We start from the raw sequence: 23,416 nt of genomic DNA, 5'->3' as shown, positions 1-23,416 counted from the left end.
ATCCGAAGAGCTCATCTAGATCGCGCGCGCTCCTGTCGAAAGCAGCAAGCCAAGCAAGCACCTCGGCGTCGCAGCTTGCGAGCGTCCGGAAACTGACGAGATGGGCTTGCTGTGCTGGCTCTTCGTACGTGGACTCATGTACATGACCGGACAATGACATGGGTCCAGCTTGATGTAGGTCCCAACTATAGCGCAAGTCAAACAAGAAATTCATCGGCTACCAGAAGCACCAGCGCTCATGTACTTCTAGTTCGTGGCTGTTGCCATTTTGGTGCTCTTTTTCTTGAGGAAAATGACATGAATTCAAGCATAGAATTGCATTTCTGTCAGTAACACTATTGAAATAGCTACGTCCATGTTTTTTTATAACCTCAGTCCAATTGATTTCTATGTCCATGTCAAGGAGGATTTACGTAGGATTCTGTTTTTATAGGGAAACAAATTAAAATCCCATGCCCATTTTGGAAGATAGAAATACTCCGTACATCCTACTCCGTATGCAATTGGCATGGACGTTCAAGAATTCTGAATCGAGGTCTAGAGGGAAGTAGGAAAGTTACGAACCTAACCCCGTAAAAAGTGGCTTGTCTACCCAGTTCTTCTAACCAGTCCGAAAAGCCAGATTGGATAAAGATATCACCCCCAATGTTTCGCTAGAAAGGGAAAAAATAAGGAGGTGCAGAGCGACGTATATTCATTGGAAAAGAGATTAATGTGAAAACATACATTAGCAATCTCAAAGGAATAGATAATAACTATGCTGGATCTTGTGCCAGGATTCGTTGAAGTGTGGAGGAAAACTTTACTGCAAATTAAAACAACTTTTGACAAATCGCTATAATCCAACAGTTGGGAAGCAGGGGCTCGGTTGGTTAGCTCGTTTGGATTTACCGGTTGGAGACAGAACTGTCAGATTTCTAGCCCGACAGTCCATCTAGGGGTACCAAATGGTTGATTTGTAGGTAGGTTGGATCGTAAGACCATGAACGTGATAGTAATATAAGACACAAGATACGGAGATTTATATAGGTTCGGATCGCTAGTGTAGCGTAATACCCTACGTCCTGTTTGGAGGATTGTATTGCGCCCTGCACTCGGTGGTTGGTTGTTGTGTTGAGGGATGGATCGGTACGTCCTAGGAGTAACCCCACCTCCCCTTATATACTCCGAGGGGTGGGGTTACATGGCAAGTTCCCTAGTCGGTTACTATAGATGAGATCTAGTCGGATTACAACACGTGGGGAGCTCTAGCTAGACTCTATCTTCTACCTTCTTCATCGAGTTGGGCCGGTCCATTAGTGGTCAGTTGGACCCTCCATGAGGTAACTGTCAAGAACTTACTATTTCCCCAATCTTTTTTATTTCTACAGTGGCTAACAATCGTAATGTATTTAATCCGCTTGCTGAAAAACTATGGGAAATGAGTTTGTTAGGGATCATAGTTGGCAATTTTTGAAACAGTAGGAAAAGATGAAAAACCATACTACAAATCCTGTTGGTCACTTAGAAAAAATAGTAACGGTGCAAATCTAGGACTCGCTCAAATATAGGACCCTTTGGTAAAAAACCAGGAAGAAGCTACAAAATGACTTACACTAAAGAGAAGGAGAAAAAAAAGTGGCTTTCCCAACTTCTCCTCCCTCTCCAAGCATTACATGAACATAAAATTACTCATATTGCCATTAAGAAGCCGTTTTACCACACGCTTTTCAAAACGGCTTCAGTTCCACTAGAGAAGACACTTCATTGGAGTAGTTAAAGTCGGAAACGTTTTGGTAGGAGCCAAGCTCTATCCGAAGGGGCAGCAGAAAAAGATGCAAATTCTTGTAGTGGTCGGAGCGAACATGCCCTATCAGGGGATTGATTGCTCATTTACTATCCCTCTTAAACTTATTTTTATTTTCCCAGTCAGGGCACGTACAACTGGCGTCTTTTTGCCGTCTCGAAGCCGGAATGCCCTTGTCTCAGTCGAGAGACGGGCGCACCATCGCCTCACGAAGGGACGACGGGGGCTCATGCTCCCAAGCCATATCGCCCGCTCCAGCACTATTGTACGCCGCACAGTCAAAGACGAAGGTGAGGCTCGATCCCCTACGGCGCTTCCCCTCCGCGCGGGAACATGGTGCTTCCCCTTCCCTTCGCGCCAATTTCCCCCATAAAACCGCTTCCCCTCCGGCTCCCCAATTCGTTCCCAACCGAGTTCAATTGAAGATGAGTCGAGGTGTAGATGCGGTGGCGACCCGTGATTTGCTAGAGGCAGAGGCACGGCGGAAGCGGAAGGCCGCCGTGTTGCGGGAGTGGAAGGGGATGGCGTCGGCAAAGTAGCAAAAGGGGGTGGCGTCGGCGCCACTACAGAAGGGGGCGGTGGCGGCGCTGCGAAAGGAGAAGGGGGGCGGCGGTGGCTGTCGTGGTGGAGCAAGAAGGCGCCCCCAACCTCACCGTCGCCCCAACCTCACTGGCGACAGTAGCAGAAGGTACTGTCTTCTTTCAATCCCCATCGTCCTTAAGTGATCCCAACCTCACCGGCGCCCCAACCTCCATCGTCTTGCCAAATGGAGCTTCTGGAACCAAGGAATTGGTGGCAGTCCGATTACTCATCCATGGATGCGTCCTCAAGCTTTGGATCCATCAACATGGTAACAAATCAATCTCAATTCTCTTGTTTCTCCCACTTTTCCCCTTTGGTCATCTAGTAGTATTTTCCGGGTGATGATTTCCACCAATTAGCTAGAAGCTGCCCCTCTGTTTTGAAAGAGCTGATGTCCAAAGTCAAATGTTGCTGCTCGTGTGCCCATTGATTTCAAAGAAGCAAGATAAGGCGACATCAGGTTTCAGCGGCTAAGCTATCTACTAAGCAAGAATTAGGATTTAGAACAACTATGACAACGTTGTGGATGTCTAGTTACTTGCAAACCTCCTTGTCGACATGGAAAACTATGGAAACTGTCTTCTGTCATACGACATGTTTTTTTTTTTCTGATTTTCAGTCCATGCAGCTGCATACTGTTTCAGATATGGCATGATTGGAGCTATTGTCATATCTTTTGACTATGACAGACCTTTATTACTTGCCATGGCTGATACATAATACAAAATAATTTATTATAACACAAAATATTTATAAATTATGGTGGCTGCACTTAGAAGTTATTATTAAGTAGATATTTGGGCTTTCACATTTTGATACATCTAAATGTGATATCAGTAATTTATTCCTTTATCCAATTGTACTATTTTCTGCAGGGATCATGATGTAACACCACCTGGTGGCTTCACAAACTTTATCAAGAATCATCCTTAGATGTCTCAAATGGGACCTTCTCATTTTGTCCCATTCAAGCCGCCACGGCCTTTGGACACTTCATCATCACAAGAAGAAACAACAACCCCCCGTTAATCTCTGGTTAATGATAAGTGTATTAATGTCGATAGTAGGGATGAACTTGTTAGGACTGAGAAGCGAATTCTGTGAACACAAGAAGATGTTAGGCTGGTGAGTTGCTTAATTCAGTTGCTTTGTTTTTCAATTGCATTGTAATTCAATTACAGTAATGTAATACTTTCTATACGATTGTAAATGAGCTCTTGGTTGCTTAATTCGACGGACTCATCCCAAGGAGCTGATAGGAAGAATGAACAGTATTAGCTTGTTGTTATTGATATGTACAACCAGATTACTCCCAGCAATAGAAAAAGAAATCTTAAGCAAGCCAAGGATAGGTGGCACATGATTAATAGATAGACTGACCTTTTCCACAATGCTTGGATAAAGGCTCAAAGAGTTTTCACCAGTGGATACAATGATCAAATGTGGATTGATAAGGCACATCAATTCTATAATGGAAGACAATGAACCTGGGCCTTTTGTTTTAATGGACGTGTGGTATGCTATCAAAAATGAGATAAAGTGGGTAGCATACAACGATGGGCTAAAGGCAGCACGTAAAAGAAAGGGTTCAGACAAGAAAGTGGCAGGTAAAGATTCAGATGTTGAGGAGAATGTAGAATGCCCTAGGCTAATTGGGCAAAAATAAGCTAAAAAGGCCGCCAAGGAAAATAAAACCAAGTCCAAACTTTGTGACAGTGATATTGAGGAACTCCATACACCGGGAAGAACCAATCTGAAGATTATGCAAACTGGGTTAAGGTATTGGAAATACAGCAAAAGTTATCATTTGACAAGCTTGAAGCAGCAAAGCTTGCTCATCTTACAGCAAAAGAGCAAAAGGAGGCAGCAAAAGACCAAAAGGAAGCAAAAAGGTACGAAGCTGAAGCTAGGATGTTTGAGACCTATAACCCTCTTCTCTCGCAAGATGTAGGACGACTAATGTCAGATGAAGAAAAGGCTGATCATGTAGCAATAGTGAAGTATTTGAAGAAGAAATTATTTGCTGAATTTAATTAAGGTTTGCTTTAATGTATCTGAAATTATTTTCTATAGCATCTAACAGCTTACTTTCTCAGTTGCTTGACAGTTTATGATGTATCTTACAGGTGTTGAGTCACGTTGAAGATGTTCTGATCAAGAAGGCTGTTGGATGTTTGAGACTCATCTGATCACAATTTTTCTTCCTATCTAGCATATATTATCCTATATAGAAACTATTATCCTTTCTTCAGTTAGAGTAAGCCTGTGTGCAGTGTGAATTTGATCCTATATTCAGCTACCTGTATGGACTACATAGCTACCTGTATGGAGTACTTTCAAGCTTACTGAATGTTCTGTTACGGTTCTGAAAATAGCTTACTGAATGTGCTATTTTTCTGAATCTGTTATCTTTGTGAAATGTGCTGCTATTTTTCAGGCCTGTCATTGTGCATCTCAGTCCTAACCGGTTATTTGTTGCTCTGTTAGGCCACAGTTTAATCTCTGAGATAGCTGGACTGAACCGGTTATTTCTGAAGCATCAAAGTATTTGTTTGTTGAGCAACGTGTGTATCTATTGATACAAATTCTATTGCCTGTGCTTATTTGGATTTACCTTGCATTCTCTTAAAAAAACCACAAAACAGCGTATAAAGATCATGTTTGTATTTGATCACCTTGATTTATAAGTCTATACAAGAATTAATTAGTATACAGATAGCCTAACAAACAATCTGTTATATAACTTGTCCGTATTGCCGTCTCTGACTGTCTCTGATGATGATACGGTCGCTAGTAGACGGCAACCGTAACTGTTGAACGTCCCCTCAGCTCCCAAAAAAACCGTCGGAGCCGTAGACAAGGATGCACTGCAATGAGCACTTGGTGGACTGGACTCCTCATTTGGCCGTGTCACCGTGTGATGTGACTGGATGACCGATGAGAACATGCGCCTATGAGTAGGACACTGGAGGGCGATCCATCAGCAGCATGCAGCCCTCTGCGACAGGAATGTGTGATGATAGCGGGGCAGAAAATCTGTTGAGCCTGCCTAGCGACGGGTGGTGGTGATCCACTGATCCGTTGCCCGTTGGTCCTGGGCCGTCGTAACTTAGGGGGCATTTAGTTCCTTTGCTTATTTTTAGCATATTTCAGATTGTATGTTTAGATACTAATTAGAAGTATTAAATGTAGATTATTTATAAAACCTATTACATAGATGGAAGTTAAACGGCGAGACGAATCTATTAAGCCTAATTAATCCATCATTAGCACATATTACTGTAGCAGCACATTGTCAAATCATGGACTAATTAGGCTTAATAGATTCATCTCGCCGTTTAACTTCCATCTGTGTAATGTGTTTTTGTAAATAGTCTATGTTTAATACTCCTAATTAGTATCTAAACATTCGATGTGACAGGTGCTAAAAATAAGCAAACTGAACCAAACACCCCCTTAGAGACTGTTTGGCTCCCACCCGCTGCTGATCAGTACCTGTTACATCGAATGTTTGGATACTAATTAGAAGTATTAAGCATATGTTAATTACAAAAATAATTACACAGATAGAGTCTAATTCGCTAATTCGCGAGACGAATTTATTAAACCTAATTATTCCATGATTTGATAATACGGTGCTACAGTAACCATTTGTTAATGATGTATTAATTAGATTCGTCTCGCGAATTAGCTCAAGAATTCTACAATTAGTTTTATAATTAATTTATATTTAGTTCTTCTAATTAACCTCCGATGCGACACTGCTAAAGTTTAGTACTGGTTCAAACATCCCTTAGCTTACTGTTACCGCTGTTCTCGACGTCGACGACACGGCGAAAAGTAAAATATACGCAGAATGGGAAATGCCGAAATGGTGTGCAGAGGGGCGATTTTATCATTTTTATGGCGCCAACTGCACGTGAGGCCGTGATCGTGAGGCAGGCTGAAGAGTGAAGAGGGCGGGCAGGACCGCAGGAGACAGACAGCTGCTGCTTCCTGCCTCGCTTGTGCATGAACAAAAACTCTAGGCAACAGTAGCACCCACCACCCAGGCAAGCAGGACCAGCACGGCCATGCCGGCCTGTCCTCGCAGTTGGGCGCTCCCCATTCCGCACGCGTCACCACGGGATGTCACCAGCCCAGCCCCGTCACTCAGCTAGTCAGCTCATCGCCCCTCCCCACCGCTACGGCGCCACCGCACGCCGCACGCCTCGGCTACTACTACCCCCGCCCAGCACCGCATTTATGATGTGCAGGTCACGTCCCCGCTCTCCCGGTGCCTACACACCGAACCGAGTCCCATCCGTCGGATCTCATCCACACGGCCCACGCCGCTCTTCCTTCCCCGCAGGCACGTGACCCCACGCCCGCCCTCGCCTCGCTCGCACCGTCAGGCCGCCGCACAGGCACAGCAGCTAGCCAGCCACGGAGCCACCCATGCGGCCATGCCCAACCCAAACCAACCACACTGCCGCCCCCTTTCCGTTTTGACCCCGCCGTGTCCCCTCCGCGCAGAAACAAACAAGGAGCCGAGCCGCGCGGCGAGCGAGAAAGCACGGCAGAAAGCCTGGGGGGTCGGAGACGCGGCGGATACGCAACAGGCCGCCGCGCCCAGAGCACGGACCACGAAGCCGCAGCCCGCCAGGCCGGCCGGGACCGCCGGATCGGCGGGCCGATCGCGTCCGCCGCGCGTAACCCGTGCCGGGCCAGCCCCCAGCCGCCCCCGGCAGGACCCGTGCCAAACGCGAGTGCCATGCAAGCGCAAGCCAACAAAACCCCCCGCCCCTTTGACCGGCGCGTCCCCCGCCCGTGCGCGTCCACACCACACCCACCCCGCTACCCTACACATTCCTTCCCCAGGACTGGACAGTTCGCGTGCTTGGCTGTTTGCTTGCTTCGACAGTTTGACTCCCTTTGCACACCTGGCAGCTTAAGCTTGTGCTTGAGCTTAAGCTGCAGACCCGTCAGTCACATCGTCGTCGCTTGAACCCTTTTTCCACGCGGTGTTGCTCGGGGTTTTGAACTTTGATCCGTCATTAGTGTTCCCATACCAGGCGAGGTTTAGTGAGTGAGAGTGAGGGAGACAGGAGGAGAGGAGAGAGAAGGAACTGGAAGTCTTTTGCCGGCCCAGTGCTGCGACCTGTGCGCGATGTGTGTGCGGGGAGACTAGAGGGGCGGATCCAGGCACGGCAAGGTAGATCTTTTCGGGAGTAGAAAAGGGGAAGGCTGCCAGGGACCGAGGGAAGCACTGCTCCTGCTGCTGCTCCTCCTGACCTTCCTGCTTCTCGCCTGGCTCCCGCTTCTCCTCCCGTGCCCCGACGCCAGAGGGGAAGGAAGGAAAGGGCGACGACGAGGTGGAGCCGGAGGGCATGAGCTTCGGCGATCTCCTCGGCGGTGCCGGGGACGCGGCCGGCGCGCCGTACCCCCCGTACGGCGTCTTCGCGTCGTCGCCGGCCCTCCCCCTCGCCGTGGTACGTACTACTCCTACATGCGCGCCGGCCTGCGCGGCGTCCGCTTCGCGTTCTTTTTATGCTCGCGCGGTGTGGGATTCCGTCGAGTGATTCGGGAATGCGCGCGTGTTTCGTGGTTGCAGGCCGACGCCGGGCGCCGCCGCGGCGGGAGCGGCGAGCGGGCGGGTTCGGTGGCCCACGGCGGCGGGAACGCGAAGGACGCGCCGGAGGCGGACGACGGCAGCCGGTCGCCAATCGGCGACCACATCGACGTCGTCTTGGTTTGCGGCGGCGGCGAGGACGACGACGAGGACGGCGAGGCCGCGAACCCGCGCAAGCGCAAGAAGCGGTACCACCGCCACACGCCGCAGCAGATCCACCAACTCGAAGCGTGAGCGCCCCCGACCGCCCCGATTCGTCGCATTCTTTTCCGCTTGCGTTGCGTGCGCCTGTGCTAATGCGTGGATGGTTGTGCCGCAGGGTGTTCAAGGAGTGCCCCCACCCGGACGAGAAGCAGCGCGCCGAGCTGAGCAAGCGCCTGGGCCTGGAGCCACGGCAGGTCAAGTTCTGGTTCCAGAACCGCCGCACGCAGATGAAGGTAAGTGGCCGGCCAAACCCCAGCTCTCTTGTGGGCACGCGCGTTGCTTCGCGCCGTTTTGTGTTGACACGGCTTTCGCTTTGCATGGCGCTGGACTTGGAAGAACCAAATGGAGAGGCACGAGAACGCGCTGCTGAAGCAGGAGAATGACAAGCTGCGCGCCGAGAACCTGTCCATCCGGGGGGCCATGAGGGACACGGTGTGCGGTGGCTGTGGCGGCCCAGCTTTGCTCGGGGACATGTCACTGGAGGAGCACCACCTGCGCCTCGAGAACGCGAGGCTCAGGGACGAGCTCACCCGAGTCTGCGCCCTCACGGCCAAGTTCATCGGCAAGCCCATTTCTACCATGGCGCTGGCGCCCGTGCAGCAGCTTCATCCCATGCCAGGCTCGTCACTGGACCTTGCAGTCACTTGTGTTGGGTCTGTGCCACCAAGCACAATGCCTGTCTCGACGATCTCCGAGCTTGCTGGCAGCGTGTCCAGCCAAATGGGCACGGTGATCACGCCCATGGCGACCGCACCATCAGCGATGACTAGTATTGACAAGTCCATGTTCGTTCAGCTAGCGATGAGGGCCATGGATGAGCTTGTCAAGATGGCGCAGATGAATGAGCCCCTGTGGGTTCCAAGTGTTTCCTCACCTGGCTCACCAACCATGGAGACGCTGAACTGGAAAGAGTACTCGAAGACATTCTCGCCATGCGTTGGGCTGAAGCCTATTGGGTTTGTGTCTGAGGCCTCGAGGGAGTCTGGCATTGTCGCCATTGACAGCGCTGCTCTTGTGGAGTTCTTCATGGATGAGGTTCTGTTCATGCCACAATGCTCCTTCGTTTTGTTATTGCGTGTATATTTGAACTCACATGGTTCCTTGAATTGTTGCCACAGGTACGGTGGTCCGACATGTTCTCTTGCATTGTTGCCAAGGCATCGACTATTGAGGAAATCTCAGCTGGGGCTGTGGGAAGCAGAGATGGTGCATTGCTGCTTGTGAGTGTTGAATGGTCTCTAGTTTGGATTGTTCATAACATCCTGTTCCTGTGGTTAAGCATAACATCTGCACGTTTTCTGTGCCATTTTTCTACAGATGCAGGCAGAGCTACAAGTGCTTTCACCTCTTGTCCCTAGAAGGGAGGTGACATTTCTTAGGTTCTGCAATCAGCTTGCTGAGGGTGTGTGGGCTGTAGTGGATGTTTCCATTGATGGACTGGAGAGGGATCAGTGCCTAGTTACAAACATGAATTGCCGCAGGCTGCCTTCAGGTTGTGTGGTGCAAGAGATCCCCAATGGCTGCAAGGTACATCATAGCAATTCTTTACCTCTTCTTGTTCTTTGAAGACTTCAGGCAGCTTTACGTTTAGTTATCTATCAAATCCTTGCAATGTCGTCATGCTTATCATCGATTCTGGAAGTTCCTAATTTCCAATGTCATGGCCCAGTATATCAATATGACTTTGGCACTTCTCCAAATAACCAGTAGTTGCTGAAATTTTCTACTCTGCTCATGATAATCATAAGGATCATCATTGAATCCAATTCTCCATGTCCACCACGACACTATTGAACAGAATACTTAGTGTTGTTTGGTAGTGTTCCAAGTGTTATTTGTTAGTTTATTGCGCGCTGATAGTCATGCGATATAGTGTTCGCAAGTCATGGGTAGGCTCATGTCCCCAATAAATTAATCGTTGTTAGGAGCGCACCACCCAATATTAATGGATTGGTCAGCGGGGAAGGGTTTAAAGAATTGATTTCAGATTAATTAACTGATTTTCTAGATCTAGCACTTCTACCCAAGCATGCTACCTTGCTTTTGTTTAGTCAGGAGCTCCATCCAAGGGGATCAGATACTTCTACTCCTGGGATTGGGGCCCTTGGGTAACTTATTGTCTGCAGTTTAATCCATGCTTCTCCTCGTAGAAATTTTGACCAGTTATTTTATTGTTTAACCCAATGAAGAAAAGTCATTTCCTCAGGTTTCACATCTGAGCTTTGTCTAATCTGGAATCTGAAATACACATCTTTCCGTAGATGAGTGGTTGTTTTTCAATTGTTTTAACTTGGAACGAGGAGAATTCCATCAAATTCATTACTGATAAAAATGCCATTTCATAGAAGCATTTTTGTTCCATCAAATTCTCGTGATCTCAAATCACATCATATCAACATGAACTGATAAGCTTATAACGGGTGGTAGTTGCATGTTTTCAGGGTTTCATGAAGAATATACTTTTGCATTACTTTTTTTTCGATAAAGGATATTCCCTGCTTTTATAAAGCATATAGAGGTACTTTTGCATTGCATTTGGCCATTATTTCAGCATATTGTTAGGAGTTGATAATTAAAATATCCTGATCAGAATGATGTCAGAGCTTGTGACCAGACCACATGCAGAAAGATCGGCTGTTCCTTATCAAATTTGAGATGCCTGTCACCCTATGCAAGATATCATGTTTCCTTATGTTCTTATTTCATTTGTGTTGTTTTGGATTCAGCTTTTCTTCTTTTCATAATTCTTCTCTTGTTGAAATGTGAGTAATGTGTTTCCTTTAGAACACCGTGTCAATGTATACTCCTGTGATTTATTACAATGTAAGCATCAGTAGAAGTTGGGGCCATGGGGCCCGAAAATAGTTTAGCATTTCAAGGTAGCCATTATGGTCAAACACATCCATGGGGTCCCTTTCATATTGTAAACCCTGGCCAACATCATACTTGTAGCCTACTGTAAGTCAAAAGTCAAAACATGGTTTATTGGGCTCTGTCAAAACATGGTTTATTGTGCTAACAGAAGTTGCATTTATACTGTAGGTCACATGGGTTGAGCATACAGAATACCATGAGGCATCCGTGCACCAGCTCTACCAGCCTCTTCTGTGCTCTGGCCTCGCCTTTGGTGCAGGGCGGTGGCTTGCAACACTGCAACGCCAGTGCGAGTGCTTGGCTATCCTGATGTCATCAGTTGCAGTGCCAGAGCATGACTCATCAGGTCTAGAAAATTTCACAACACATAAGATCTGTATAGGATTCCTTGCTTGTGCTGCATCCTAGAAATGAAATGGTAAACCTTTCATTCTTTCCGCAGCGGTTCCGCTGGAAGGGAAACGGAGCTTGTTGAAGTTGGCACATAGGATGATGGAGAACTTCGGTGCAGGGGTGAGTGGATCATCTGCAGAATGGAGCAAACTGGATGGCTTAACAGGCAGCATGCGGAAAGATGTTCGTGTCATGGTACGAAATAGTGTGGATGAACCTGGTGTGCCACCAGGTGTGGTGCTCAGTGCCGCCACAGCAGTCTGGATGCCTGTGACACCTGAGCGGCTCTTCAACTTCCTTCGCAACGAGGGGCTGCGTGCTGAATGGGACATCCTCAGTAACGGCGGCCCTATGCAGCAGATTGTACGCATTGCCAAGGGGCAACTGGATGGCAACTCTGTAACTCTACTGAGAGCTGATGTGAGTATATCCTGTGGCACATACTTCCTGATCGCACTTTCAATGTTTGTCATGCTTGTTCGTTAGTTCTTCAATAACAGAATGTGTAGACATGTCCTTGAAAAAAGAAGAAGAAAAAGAACGAGTGTGTAGATATGGCCATATGTAGTAGTGCTAAATGCTGAAGATGATGAAACTTAAACTTAGGCTCTGAAGCAATGATCTTAACTAGCCATCTCTAAGTAACATCACTAGGAGGATTAACATATATATACTTGTTTCCAAATAAATAGTGCAATTCACCTGCACTTATGCAAGATAATCTTCATTGATTTTATCAGTTTGTATGTGAGTTGTGGATAACCTCAAAGTACAGTAGAATTTTATCTGATCTTCCTGTTTCTATCAATGTTATAATTTTTTTTAACCATAATGGCTTGCATTATGTTTACAGCATACAAACACGCACCTGAACAGCATCTTGATTCTTCAAGAGACGTGCACCGACAAATCTGGTGCGATGGTTGTCTATGCCCCAGTGGACTTCCCGGCAATGCAGCTTGTGATGGGTGGAGGGGACTCGACTAATGTGGCACTCTTGCCATCAGGTTTCGCCATTCTGCCTGGCAGGTCTTGCACTGGTGGAGTTGGGCACAAGACAAGCGGAGCGCTGCTCACCGTTGCATTCCAGATCCTTGTCAACAGCCAGCCGACCGCAAAGCTCACCATGGAGTCAGTAGACACTGTTTACAGCCTCATCTCCTGTACCATCGAGAAGATCAAGGCAGCGCTTCACTGCGAGGTCTGAACTTGGGAGCAGGAGACTTTTGGCCTGGAGGGAGCATCTGGTGACCAGCCTGAGTCAAGAACGAACCGCGCGAAACATCATTGACCTTTGCTAGGTGGTACGGATCGACGGGGCGATCCGCAGCACAGAGCAATGGTGGTGGTTCGGGTATTGACTCGGCCTCTCCCTGCCGCTGTTCTCAGTGGTGGCAGTGGAAGCATTTTGCGTTTTGGAAACTTCAGTAGGACAGTATCAGAGTTGGTTCTAGGGAGTCTGGAGTCATCTATGTTTTTTGTTGGCTGGCTCATGGTTTTTGGTATCAAGTTGGTTTTTGTTACGGTAGATGTCAGAGCCCCCGCTTTATGTTTCTGCTAGTTATAGTCTGATAGTCGCGAGCTCAGTCAATGTCTGACAAATGCAGCATTGTATGGTTGAGACTCGGATCACTATTTATATGGAAATAGTAGTTAAAGAAACAGTGGTTTATGGACGTGTTTGAAACAAATTTCCTGTTTTGATGATGGAAATCGATACATTTTGGGACCGTGTCTCAGGTTCGATACATTTTGGAACCGTAGTGTCTCAGGTTTGCAAGTCTCGACGACTTTACGCCAAAGAGATCGTTATGGCCTTATGGGACAGCACACAGCAGTATAGCTCTCAAGGCGATGGGCATGAGAGAAATCTATGCCACCCTGACTTCGAAAAGAAGCCAACGTGATATGATATGGTTATAGCTCTAAGTAGATCTTGTAGAACCAAACACGAATAGAGATTGGAGATGCAGACTTGCAGAGCTTGGCCCATTCACCATACTCGTTGGCATTGAGCCCACGAGCTACTGCCTTGAGTATGATGGTCCTGTCAAGCGCACCGACTCCTAGCGACTGAACTTGCATATAGACTGTCATAGGACCTTCATCTGGACCACAAACAAAATCATCCTACATTGTGTAGGTCTTGAAGGACAGGAATGTTATGCGGTTTACTAGTATATAACATGTAATTCTGCACATTTGGTTTCGAAAAACCAGTTGTGGGAAAAAACAGGTTTGACAAACTATACGATCCGCTAGCAATTGTAGTTCCCTCCATAATGCTGCCTTTCATGGCCTGCCTACTTGAGTACTAGCATCACAGCAGAGCCCATGAGATCGTAAAAACACCCGAAAGGGGTTCCAAGACAGGGCAATGCAGTTTCAAACGCAGCTGGCGTTTGGAACAACATCAAACAATCTGTACAAATAAGGATGGTTACCACACCTCAGCTCGATGTGTCACACTGGATAGACACGATAGTTGTTTACTTCATAAGGTACTATCTTACAGACTGAGATACATGACGGCTGTAGTCACTAAGACATCCATGCCAGTAGTGTTAACTGAAATAACTAAGTTCCTGTGTCAGCACAGCTCGACATAAGCTATTATCATCTGGAACATGACGAGTTCAGGGTGCTTTTGCAGTTTCCCTCACCAGAGCAAACTTGGCCAGAAGGCCAGAAAGCTGAAGGAATGACCCAACACCATCGCAGATTCTCATGTGTGCAAATCCAGTTTCCTGTTCAAATAAAAAGAATATGTTTTTTCAACAGAGGAGAAATCAACTGCATCTTTGTAAGACCCAATCCTGTAACACAGCAGGAGATAGATCCATTCTACCGGTTTCCTTTAAGAAAAAAGTTACAAGGTTGTGAATTCACCTTCAGCATTTCCAGCTTCAGATATTCAGCCATGTCATAGTTCTTGACAACACGGAAGAGAGTAGTAATAATGTCAGTAGGAGAGTATCCCAAATCATAAAGTTGCTTCAGTGCAGAGCAGGCCTCATCAAACTTTCCATCAAGCACATTTTTCACCATGTTCTTGACATGCAAGGGATGTGGTTGGTCGCATACCTGGGATCAGTACAGTGTTATATCAACCGAAGTTATATTGAACATGCAGAACAGGATAAGTTGAATACCAACCTTGAACACATTTTCTTGATTAACAAAGCGGAACCCACTAAATGTAGCTTGCAGGTTGTTCAGAGCTTGTCTCATGTCACCATCAGCAGTAAATATGATAGCTTCAAGCCCATCTGGCACATAAGGAACCTGATTGTACAATAAATAGAAGTAAATGAAATTAAGTCCGGAGCCTGGACCTGGACTGATGGTTCAGGATAATTCACAGAAAGAAACACGTGAACAGTAGGGACAAACCCCAGCTTCACTGTCTAAGTTATGAATTCAGGCAAAGAGAGCATCAACTAAACAACTCCAGTGTCTCCATGATCAACTGAGTTTGAACAAGAAATTACAAACTATTTAACTTGCATACATTAAGTAAACCTATATATTTGTCTATCAGTCATTCAATCTAGCAGGCCAATGTGTTGATTTTACTCTGATGGAATAGCTGAGCATATCCAGTCTTGTTTTGTTTTTGAGTTTTGACCATCCAGTTACAGGACCATTTGTTGGTTTGCAGTCTCATATGATCACAAACCACACTCTGTATGCTATGTTACAGACACTTTAACTGAAGGAGGTTGACATCTATGATCTTTATAGTGTGAAATCTAATAAAGGAGGGTAGTTGTGCTTATTTTGAAGCTTCGATACATCTGATGTCACAATATACATATCATGGATCAGATCTTTCCCCCCTTCTAATTATTGCAAAGAAAGCATGCATTTCTATCTGGCACAGGCACACACTCAAGTATCAAACAACATATGTCCTACATAATTTATTTGAAATGATATTAGGATTCAGCAAAATTTTCAGATCAAATATCATATCAGAAGCAATGCTTTACAAGATCAACAAAGACTGTTGAGTTACACATAGGCACTAAAGTTTGTTGGTACTGGAACCATCAATTCAGAATTTTCCAAGAACAAGAAGAAAACGATACACTGATGCAGTACCCTTTTAGCACACACATGGATAGCTTCATGTGATGTTGGAAATAAAATTCGAAAACTGCTGCTATTTACTATCAGTTCTGTAACTTGACACTGAACTGTGAAATGACTTCTTAAAGCATTTTTAACAATATCAACTACAATTCTTATTAATATAGGATAGGGCATGGGCATATCTTCACAGTTGCACAAATGAAGCATAAACATATGTAGGACAAAATCAAGTGGCTCTCTTAAGCTGCAACAAGTGATAAAGCTATATTAAAGTTCACATAAATACCACGACCAGGGACAGTAAAGTATCTCTCAAAAGTCAAAACTATAAGTATGATGGTCTAGCTAATGCAACTAAGGCCATAACATTCATTGGTAGGCCCTTACAGCTCAAGACTTACCGTATATGTTCTCTTTTACTTTCATTTAGAACACTAGGACCATCTACATTCCACATGTTCGATCAATACATTTTCTAATGGTTAGTACTTTCGATGATACATTTACTAATATCATCTTTGTGACAAACCAAAATACTTTGTGTATTAGTGGTGGTGGCCAATGTTTAAAAGGTTGATCCCATGAGTTCTCAGTATGAAACCTATTTTGGACCGAAGTAGCACCCAAACATTACCTTCTCAGCTGCCACAACAATCATTAGGCGGCCAAGGATCTCCTGGTCAGAGAGCCTCGAGAACCTGACAATAGCACAGCGGCTTTGAATGGGTTCAATTATCTTAGATGAGGTGTTGCATGCAAGTGCAAATCTAGTGGTGTTGGAATAGATCTCCATTGTTCGCCGCAGAGCTTGCTGTGCTCCTGATGTCATGCTGCACACAGCAAGAGTGAGGTTAAATGCATACTAAAATACTCAAAGAAAGAGATGCGCATTCACATATTTGAGCAAATATAGCTTCAAAACTTTCAAACTTCTATTTGAACTCTACGTAATAATGAAGTGCAAATGAGTCGCCACAGGGTTTGCCCATTTCCTAACTGTAGCAACTAAGAAAAAAAATTCTAGCACAAGAATAGCCAAACAGCAACTGATGGTGAAATAAGACAAAAGCTTCCAACTAAACATTCTCTTTTTTCAGTGACTACCCCCATAAGGCCATAGCATGCGGAATGACTAGAACCACTCAGTGGATGGCATTACCTGTCAGCCTCATCCAAGATCACGATCTTGTGCCGCCCAGGCTGCAGAGTGACCTTCTTCTGTGCAAACATCTTGATCTTGTTCCGAACCACATCCAGCCCCCTGCAAAAGCATGAATCGGCCATCAAGCATCCGATCCACACCACCCAAGGCGGCCCCGAATTGCAAAAACCAAATCACGTCACGGTGGCAGCAACCTGTCGTCTGAGGCGTTGAGCTCGAGCACGGCCTCGCGGTAGCTGGGCCCGAGCAGCTCGTGGGCCAAAGCCAGGATGCTCGTCGTCTTCCCAGTCCCCGGAGGCCCCTGCGCGAAAGGAAAGGGGAAAAGGGGTAAGCTACGCCGTTCACTGCTGCGCGCGGGCAAGGTGTTCGAGGAAATGTTGCTTACCGAGAGGATGAGGTTTGGCATGTTGCCGTCGCGGGCGATGACCTCTAGGCGGGCGACGGCGTCGGAGTTGCCGACGACGTCCGCCACGCGGGTGGGGCGGTACTTCTCCACCCATGGGATGTCGTAGGTGTCGGCGGGGGCGGGAGCGGCGGCGGAAGAGGAGGCGGCCATGGCGCGCGGGTCGGGTGGGCTGCGCTTGTGCGGCGGGAGGGGGAAACCGCGCGATTGTGGAGGGAAAATCGGGGAATTGGCGAGTGCCTGCGGCGCGAGGGTTTTGTTTCCCTTCCTGGGTCATCCGGTGACAGGTGGACGGCTGAGATGAAGCAGATACGGACGCGCGGTGTACACTGTACACCCAGGCACCCAGCGAAAATACACGGTCAAATTCAAGAACAAAGTCAACCCTGGTTGCGTGGACGAAACTATTTCGGAAAACTGTTTTTTTTTCTTTTCGTATTTTCTCAAATACAAATTCATTTCACAATATATGAAAACAATCTTATAAAGCAAAAAAATGCTATACATAGAACAATTTCCTTTTGCCCCAAGATGACAATATTTTGTCAACTTTCCAACCCTTTGTTTCTTAAAAATTGGAATGGCTTAAATACTCCTCTACGGCTCTACCCACAAAGTATAGATATCTAAACTCATTTCATAAGGGATATATGGCATTGTTTCACTTCTAATCTTTTATAAGAACAATATACTCCACGCATGGTTGAGAAAAATCTTTGTCCTGGAAAAAAAAAATGGGGGGAGGGGGGTTGACGTGGTTACATGCACTTACTTCATCACAATTTTTTTAAAAACAAATTGATATTTGGCCTCCTAGATTGTTTACATTCCCTGAGCAATTAAAATAACAAATTGCATGATGATGAAGGTCAAGAAGGTAAGGTCACCAAAAAATGTGAGAATGGTGACGATCATGATAAATTGAATGCTAGAACAACAATCTTTCTGAAATAGAGGTAAAAGACCTTATTAAGTTATTTATACAATATGTACACAACATATTCTCACAATCTGCATTTGTAAATATTTTGTACTACACTGGTATCCCGATATAGCAAAATCAACGAATAAGACCACAAAATGATCTCACTTGGGTCTCCTCTCGCCGTCTCACTCAGTTACCAGCGGCTGACCTCACCAGTTTGCAGCTGGTCCAACCCACATCGGCCACGGGCCCACGATCACATTGGAAAAAACGAATAGAAAAAGGAAAAAGGGAAAAAAAAAGAAAATAGAGAAAAGACTCCAGAGTCCCCAAATCCGTCCCCATTCCATTCCCCTGGAAGACGAGGCCACTTCCTTCCTCCTGAATCCTGATCTCCCACGGGTTCCCCTCGATGGCGACGCCCCGCTCTCCGAGCCCCCGCGCCGACGCGCCCCTCGACTCGGCGCCGCTGCTGGGCGGCGCCACCGGCGGCGGGAGCCGGCGCCGAGGCGGCGCGCTCCGGCGGCCTTCCCTCCGCGGCGCGGCGCGGCTGCTGCGCCGCGGCGGGCGGCGGGCGATGCGTGAGCCGTCGGTGCTGGTGCGGGAGGCCGCGGCGGAGCACCTCGAGGAGCGGCAGGCGGACTGGGCCTACTCCCGCCCCGTCGTGGCGCTCGACCTGCTCTGGAACCTCGCCTTCATCACCGTCGCCGCGGTCGTCCTCGTGCTCAGCCGCGACGAGGACTCGCCCATGCCGCTCCGGACCTGGGTCGCCGGCTACGCCCTGCAGTGCGTCGTCCACATGGTCTGCGTCGCCATCGAGTACCGGATGCGCCACGGCCAGCGCGGTGGGGGGCCAGCGCCCGCCGATGAGGAAAGGGGTAGCGATGGATCGTCCTCGTCCAGCGATGAGGATGACAGGGAGCTTGATCACCGTGGTCGCCGCACCGATTACGCCAGGTAATTCGATGGATCTGCCAGGAAGAGACTTATATTGCTGCTTATGCACAGTACGTGTACAGTAATCTCGATGTAGCGTGTTATTGTCGTTCCAAGTCCAACCTATCTATTAAGTGGACCAGCACTTGTGTGTGGTAGTGTAGTTTAGTGGAAATGTTCAGTGTGCTTATCTTATTTTTTGTTTGGTTTGTGGAATGGAATGAGTTGATCCCTCACCACCTCACCCCTCACGAACTAATAAATAGTATAACCATGAAGAATGGGGTCATCCCACTAAATTTTATAGGATCAACTCATGATGGACAATCTCATCTAGGATGAGGTGATTCCTCAAACCAAACACACCATTAGTTACAGATTAGTTTTGTTGAAGTTAGTATACTGGAGAATTGCGAGCGAGCTTGGTTGTCAACCACTATGCGCAACGCACAACCTGCGGCGGCGTCAAAAAACTGTGGCGCAGAAATCCTACACCATAGGTGTGGCGGAAAAACTGCAGCAGAACACTTATGGCCGCTTAACTTGTTGCGACGTGGCGACCAACCAAACATAGGCTTAAATTTGGTCTGGCGTGCCACGTGTTCAGAGTTGCGTGTGGTGGCCGGCAACGAAACATCCTCTACATTAAAGATCAGTCTTATGTGTCTAGAATTTTCACCCTGGTTCTCTCTTTTAGTTTGGGTTTTATCACAGTTTGAACCAGGTGTTTCTCATTGGTCTGATGCTATGATTAGAAGGCCTCTATACTGGTGCACTATATCTCGATAACATCAATACTATATCAAGTAGAGATTTTGAAATGGTAATGAGTAGCTAAAGAGTCAAGGCAAGGTTACTGGGTCCTAAAGAGGCCCAAAATCCATTTACAGTTTAAAAAATGGATATTTATATTTCTCTCCTGAATGGCTAAATTAAGTCTAAAAAAGCAAGCACTCAACAATGTTTCCTTGTTACATATCAATGCTGTGTTGCAGTGTTCCATAGACTTTTGAAGCCTAATCTATTTGGTAATGGCTTTTAAGTTTAATATGGTCAAGAAATCGTACTGAATGGACTAAGGAGCTGCGTTTTTGGATTTCTATTCTGAAATAAACCATAGAATTTGATATTCAGTTAAGAGATACATTGTTTCATATATGATTTCTGTTCTGAGAGACCAAGTAAACAGTGACAGTGGCCCCATATGCTTGATGTATGAATCACATTTTTTCAGTCATGTGGAGTTGATTGATCCTTTTTTATTTTGTTTTATGGCATGTAAAGTCAACATACTTTGGGATCACTCCTTTAACCCAGGCCATCAAAATAATAAAAGTTTCTCTAGTTATGATTTGTGAATATATTCAAGAAGGCATGCTTCTCATGCTTGCGTATATTAATATAAGCCATCTTCTCATGACTTAAGGTCTTTTGTTGACATGCTATGAATTTTGCTTGTATTAACACACACCATCACGAGAAGCATGCTTTCTTGACCTCTTAGAACAGAAATCAAAGCGGTTGTAGTTGCAGACATGTAATAATTCCAGTATTTCTTTAACCTGATGATATTATTATTGGTTTAATCTGGCAGTATTGCAAAGCACTTGGAGTCTGCTAATACGATGTTCTCCTTCATATGGTGGATAATTGGATTTTACTGGATATCTGCTGGAGGTGAAGAGGTTATCCGGGATGCACCTCAACTTTACTGGTATCTACGTTTCTTAATTTAACAACAACGTTTTGACAGCATTTTCATCTCATTTTTGTAAGTAAAACATGTTTCTGTATGACTTACTTTGCAGGCTTTGCATAGTCTTTCTGGCATTTGATGTGTTCTTTGTTGTATTCTGCGTTGCTCTGGCTTGTATCATTGGTATTGCTGTTTGTTGTTGCCTCCCTTGCATCATCGCAATTCTCTATGCAGTGTCTGATCAGGTATGGCTTTTCAATTGTCATGAAATATAAGATATAACATGTTAATCAGTTAATGTTGACATGGAATTCTTGCTTAGATGACCATTTACATCATCTCACTGAATATAGGAAGGGGCATCTGAAGATGATATTCGTCAAATCCCAAGATACAAATTTCGGCGGACTGATGAGCCTGAAAAGCAAGATGTTGACCCCATGGGGCCTTTTGGTGGAATAATGACAGAGTGCGGCACTAATCAACCTATTGAGAAAGTGCTTGCAGCTGAAGATGCAGTAAGTTCTAATGCTTGGATTTTTTTTGGATATCATTACATAACCTTAGCCCTTAATAATGCTTGAGTTGCTAATTGAACATCTTTTGAAGTTTGAACTATAGCTTTTACAAGCTCAAGTTATATTTTTCTTTCATAATGACTGATGTGTTGTCTATTGAGTAAGATGGTGCAGAATGACTATGTGCTTGCCTTTAATTAATTTACATGTCTTCATTGAACATTCATGCATCACAAAGATTCCAAGTATCTACCATTTATTTGTTGTGCTGATACATGTTTTCTAAAATGCCATCTTAACATATAGGACTGATGTTCCACCATATCTATTTATGCAATCCCATTAAATTGATTTTGTTTTGAATGAACTATGTATTGCTATAGTGCTGCCAACCAATGTTAGAGCCGAAAGAAGCACAGATCATTTTGTGTGTTATGTATTAGGCACATAATTGTTGTTTTATGAAACCTTTTCTCACTTGATCTGTGCAGGAGTGTTGTATCTGCCTTTCAGCATATGACGACGGTGCAGAGCTGCGCGAACTCCCTTGTGGGCACCATTTCCACTGCACCTGCATTGATAAGTGGCTGCACATCAATGCAACATGCCCCCTGTGCAAGTACAACATTCGGAAAAGCAGCAGCAGCAGTGGAAGTGAAGAAGTATGAATGCCCGCCTCTTGACAATGCCGATCCGTTTCGAGTTCGTGCCTGAGCCGTTGCTAATGTGACTCCAGGTTGTGACCGGTGTAAATTTTTGTATCCAAAATGTGCTGATAGAGTCAATTATGTATTAAAGTTACCCAAAGTGCTGTCCATATGTCGCATAAGTTAATAAATAGTTGGGTGTGCATCTGTATTTACAGTCGGGAATATATGATTAGTTGGACCGGAACTTGTATTATGAGTGATTGAGGCTTTTTCCTGCTTGCTTGTGTCAGGTAATGCTGGTAATATTTCTTGCATGGTTTGTGCTGATAAAGTCCCACCTTGGCCATTGTTTACAGGAAGAACATAGCTGATGAAAGAAACATGGCCGACGGGGGAGACGGAGGAATCAGTTGGAAATGTAGTTTTTTCTTTTCTTTTCATGATTGATGGTACCCACTTTTGACGTTAACCATTGTGCAAATGAAATTAGCTGAAGGCCACTGCTCATGGTCCCACCTATAATAACCGGTTGCCTGCTGCCGAACTGAAGCATTTCACCGAGCGAGGCGTCGTCGGTGGATCTCAGTATCTCACAGAAGGGTAACAAACTGCATTTTCACTACAGTGAAGATTTTACTTTCCCATCTTTCCGAGGACAGGCAGCAGTTTGATTGGTCGGTTTTTGAACAAAGGCCGTAAGGTTTTTGAAACTCGAGCCGGAATGTAGCCGTATTGGAATCTGACGTGCAAGGACCACGGTGGTCGGCGACCAACCCGCTTGCCAGAGACGATTCAAATCGCCCTCTCCGCAGTCGCTAGAGCACGTGGGTGTGTTTGATGGAGGGATGGAAGTGGATAGGATCATCCCATATTTGGGTGTGTTTGGATGGAGGGACGGAACCGGATAGGATTGTCCCATTTTTACATATATTTGGTTGGAGGTTAGGTGAGACGAGTATGGTATCAAAGTGAAATATTCCTTAAAAAGGGATGGAACGGTCCTTCCAAATCGGTCGGACCGATCCGTCTCCACGGACGCTGTTTCTCTCCATCCCCCTCAAGTGCTCCTCCCACCGCTCGTCTTGCTGTCCCCCTCTGCCGCGGGTCTCTGCCACCCCTCACCGGCGCCGGCGAGTGGGGCAGGGCGAGGCGGACGGCCGGGCAGCATGAGGCGGCCGACCGGGGTTGCCAAGGCGGGTGGCACAGGGAGATCTAGCCATCGCGACCGGGGGAGCATGGGAGCACGACAAGCGGCGGCGGCGGCCGGCCAAGGACGTGGGCGGTGGCATTGCTGCGCGGGCTAGGGGCACGGCGGCGGGCGTGCGAGGCGAGTGTAGGGGCAACGGCGCTAGGCGGCGGCTGTGGGGCGGCTTGGCGCGTAGAGGTCGGCTGTGGCGGGCACGGTACGACTCGGCCAAGAGGTGGTGGCCGACGGCGCAGACAGACGAGGGCGAGCAAGAGCTCGGGAGGAGGCTGGCCATGGTTGAAGGGATCACCTGAGGCTGACAGTGGATCCGCGGCTAACGGAATACAAACACAGTTTATTTTACTTGTCCTCATCCCTCCAACCACACAACAAAA

The 23,416-nt window shown here is 46.4% G+C and overlaps 3 protein-coding genes across 3 annotated transcripts; 2 read left to right on the top strand and 1 right to left on the bottom strand.

Annotated features, from left to right (window-relative positions):
- Positions 1 to 7,450: 7,450 nt before the first annotated feature.
- On the top strand, positions 7,451 to 13,141 carry LOC101772100 (homeobox-leucine zipper protein ROC4). The gene is made up of 9 exons (XM_004978128.3): positions 7,451 to 7,839; positions 7,962 to 8,209; positions 8,299 to 8,416; positions 8,520 to 9,218; positions 9,302 to 9,403; positions 9,501 to 9,710; positions 11,226 to 11,403; positions 11,500 to 11,870; positions 12,304 to 13,141. Exons 1-9 carry the CDS (start codon positions 7,738 to 7,740, stop codon positions 12,655 to 12,657), a joined length of 2,382 nt encoding a protein of 793 aa, XP_004978185.1. The 5' UTR covers positions 7,451 to 7,737; the 3' UTR covers positions 12,658 to 13,141.
- Positions 13,142 to 13,790: 649 nt separating this feature from the next.
- On the bottom strand, positions 13,791 to 17,324 carry LOC101771026 (replication factor C subunit 4). Its single transcript, XM_004976472.3, has 7 exons — positions 17,093 to 17,324; positions 16,902 to 17,008; positions 16,705 to 16,806; positions 16,180 to 16,375; positions 14,607 to 14,735; positions 14,340 to 14,534; positions 13,791 to 14,197 (listed from the first exon to the last, which is right to left on the bottom strand). The coding sequence occupies exons 1-7, from the start codon at positions 17,261 to 17,263 to the stop codon at positions 14,087 to 14,089; spliced, it is 1,011 nt and encodes a 336-aa protein (XP_004976529.1). The 5' UTR covers positions 17,264 to 17,324; the 3' UTR covers positions 13,791 to 14,086.
- Positions 17,325 to 18,385: 1,061 nt separating this feature from the next.
- On the top strand, positions 18,386 to 22,138 carry LOC101770623 (E3 ubiquitin-protein ligase At1g63170). Its single transcript, XM_004976471.3, has 5 exons — positions 18,386 to 18,992; positions 20,566 to 20,685; positions 20,780 to 20,912; positions 21,021 to 21,185; positions 21,677 to 22,138. Exons 1-5 carry the CDS (start codon positions 18,448 to 18,450, stop codon positions 21,851 to 21,853), a joined length of 1,140 nt encoding a protein of 379 aa, XP_004976528.1. The 5' UTR covers positions 18,386 to 18,447; the 3' UTR covers positions 21,854 to 22,138.
- Positions 22,139 to 23,416: the final 1,278 nt, after the last annotated feature.

This window comes from Setaria italica, chromosome VII (genome assembly GCF_000263155.2).
Source record: "Setaria italica strain Yugu1 chromosome VII, Setaria_italica_v2.0, whole genome shotgun sequence".
Taxonomy (NCBI): Eukaryota; Viridiplantae; Streptophyta; class Magnoliopsida; order Poales; family Poaceae; genus Setaria; species Setaria italica.
This window is presented reverse-complemented; position numbering and strand designations above follow the sequence as displayed.

What these genes read in the sequence shown, in the direction of transcription:
- LOC101772100 (XM_004978128.3), top strand. Translation starts at nt 7,738, where the DNA reads ATGAGCTTCGGCGATCTCCTCGGCGGTGCCGGGGACGCGGCCGGCGCG. An exon ending in GAGATGGTGCATTGCTGCTT is followed by an intron (nt 9,404 to 9,500) that starts GTGAGTGTTGAA and finishes ATTTTTCTACAG; the next exon opens with ATGCAGGCAGAGCTACAAGT. An exon ending in AGATCCCCAATGGCTGCAAG is followed by an intron (nt 9,711 to 11,225) that starts GTACATCATAGC and finishes TTTATACTGTAG; the next exon opens with GTCACATGGGTTGAGCATAC.
- LOC101771026 (XM_004976472.3), bottom strand. Translation starts at nt 17,263, where the DNA reads ATGGCCGCCTCCTCTTCCGCCGCCGCTCCCGCCCCCGCCGACACCTAC. An exon ending in CTCAACGCCTCAGACGACAG is followed by an intron (nt 16,807 to 16,901) that starts GTTGCTGCCACC and finishes ATGCTTTTGCAG; the next exon opens with GGGGCTGGATGTGGTTCGGA. An exon ending in ATCTTGGATGAGGCTGACAG is followed by an intron (nt 16,376 to 16,704) that starts GTAATGCCATCC and finishes TGCTGTGTGCAG; the next exon opens with CATGACATCAGGAGCACAGC.
- LOC101770623 (XM_004976471.3), top strand. Translation starts at nt 18,448, where the DNA reads ATGGCGACGCCCCGCTCTCCGAGCCCCCGCGCCGACGCGCCCCTCGAC. An exon ending in CGCCGCACCGATTACGCCAG is followed by an intron (nt 18,993 to 20,565) that starts GTAATTCGATGG and finishes TTAATCTGGCAG; the next exon opens with TATTGCAAAGCACTTGGAGT. An exon ending in GATGCACCTCAACTTTACTG is followed by an intron (nt 20,686 to 20,779) that starts GTATCTACGTTT and finishes CTTACTTTGCAG; the next exon opens with GCTTTGCATAGTCTTTCTGG.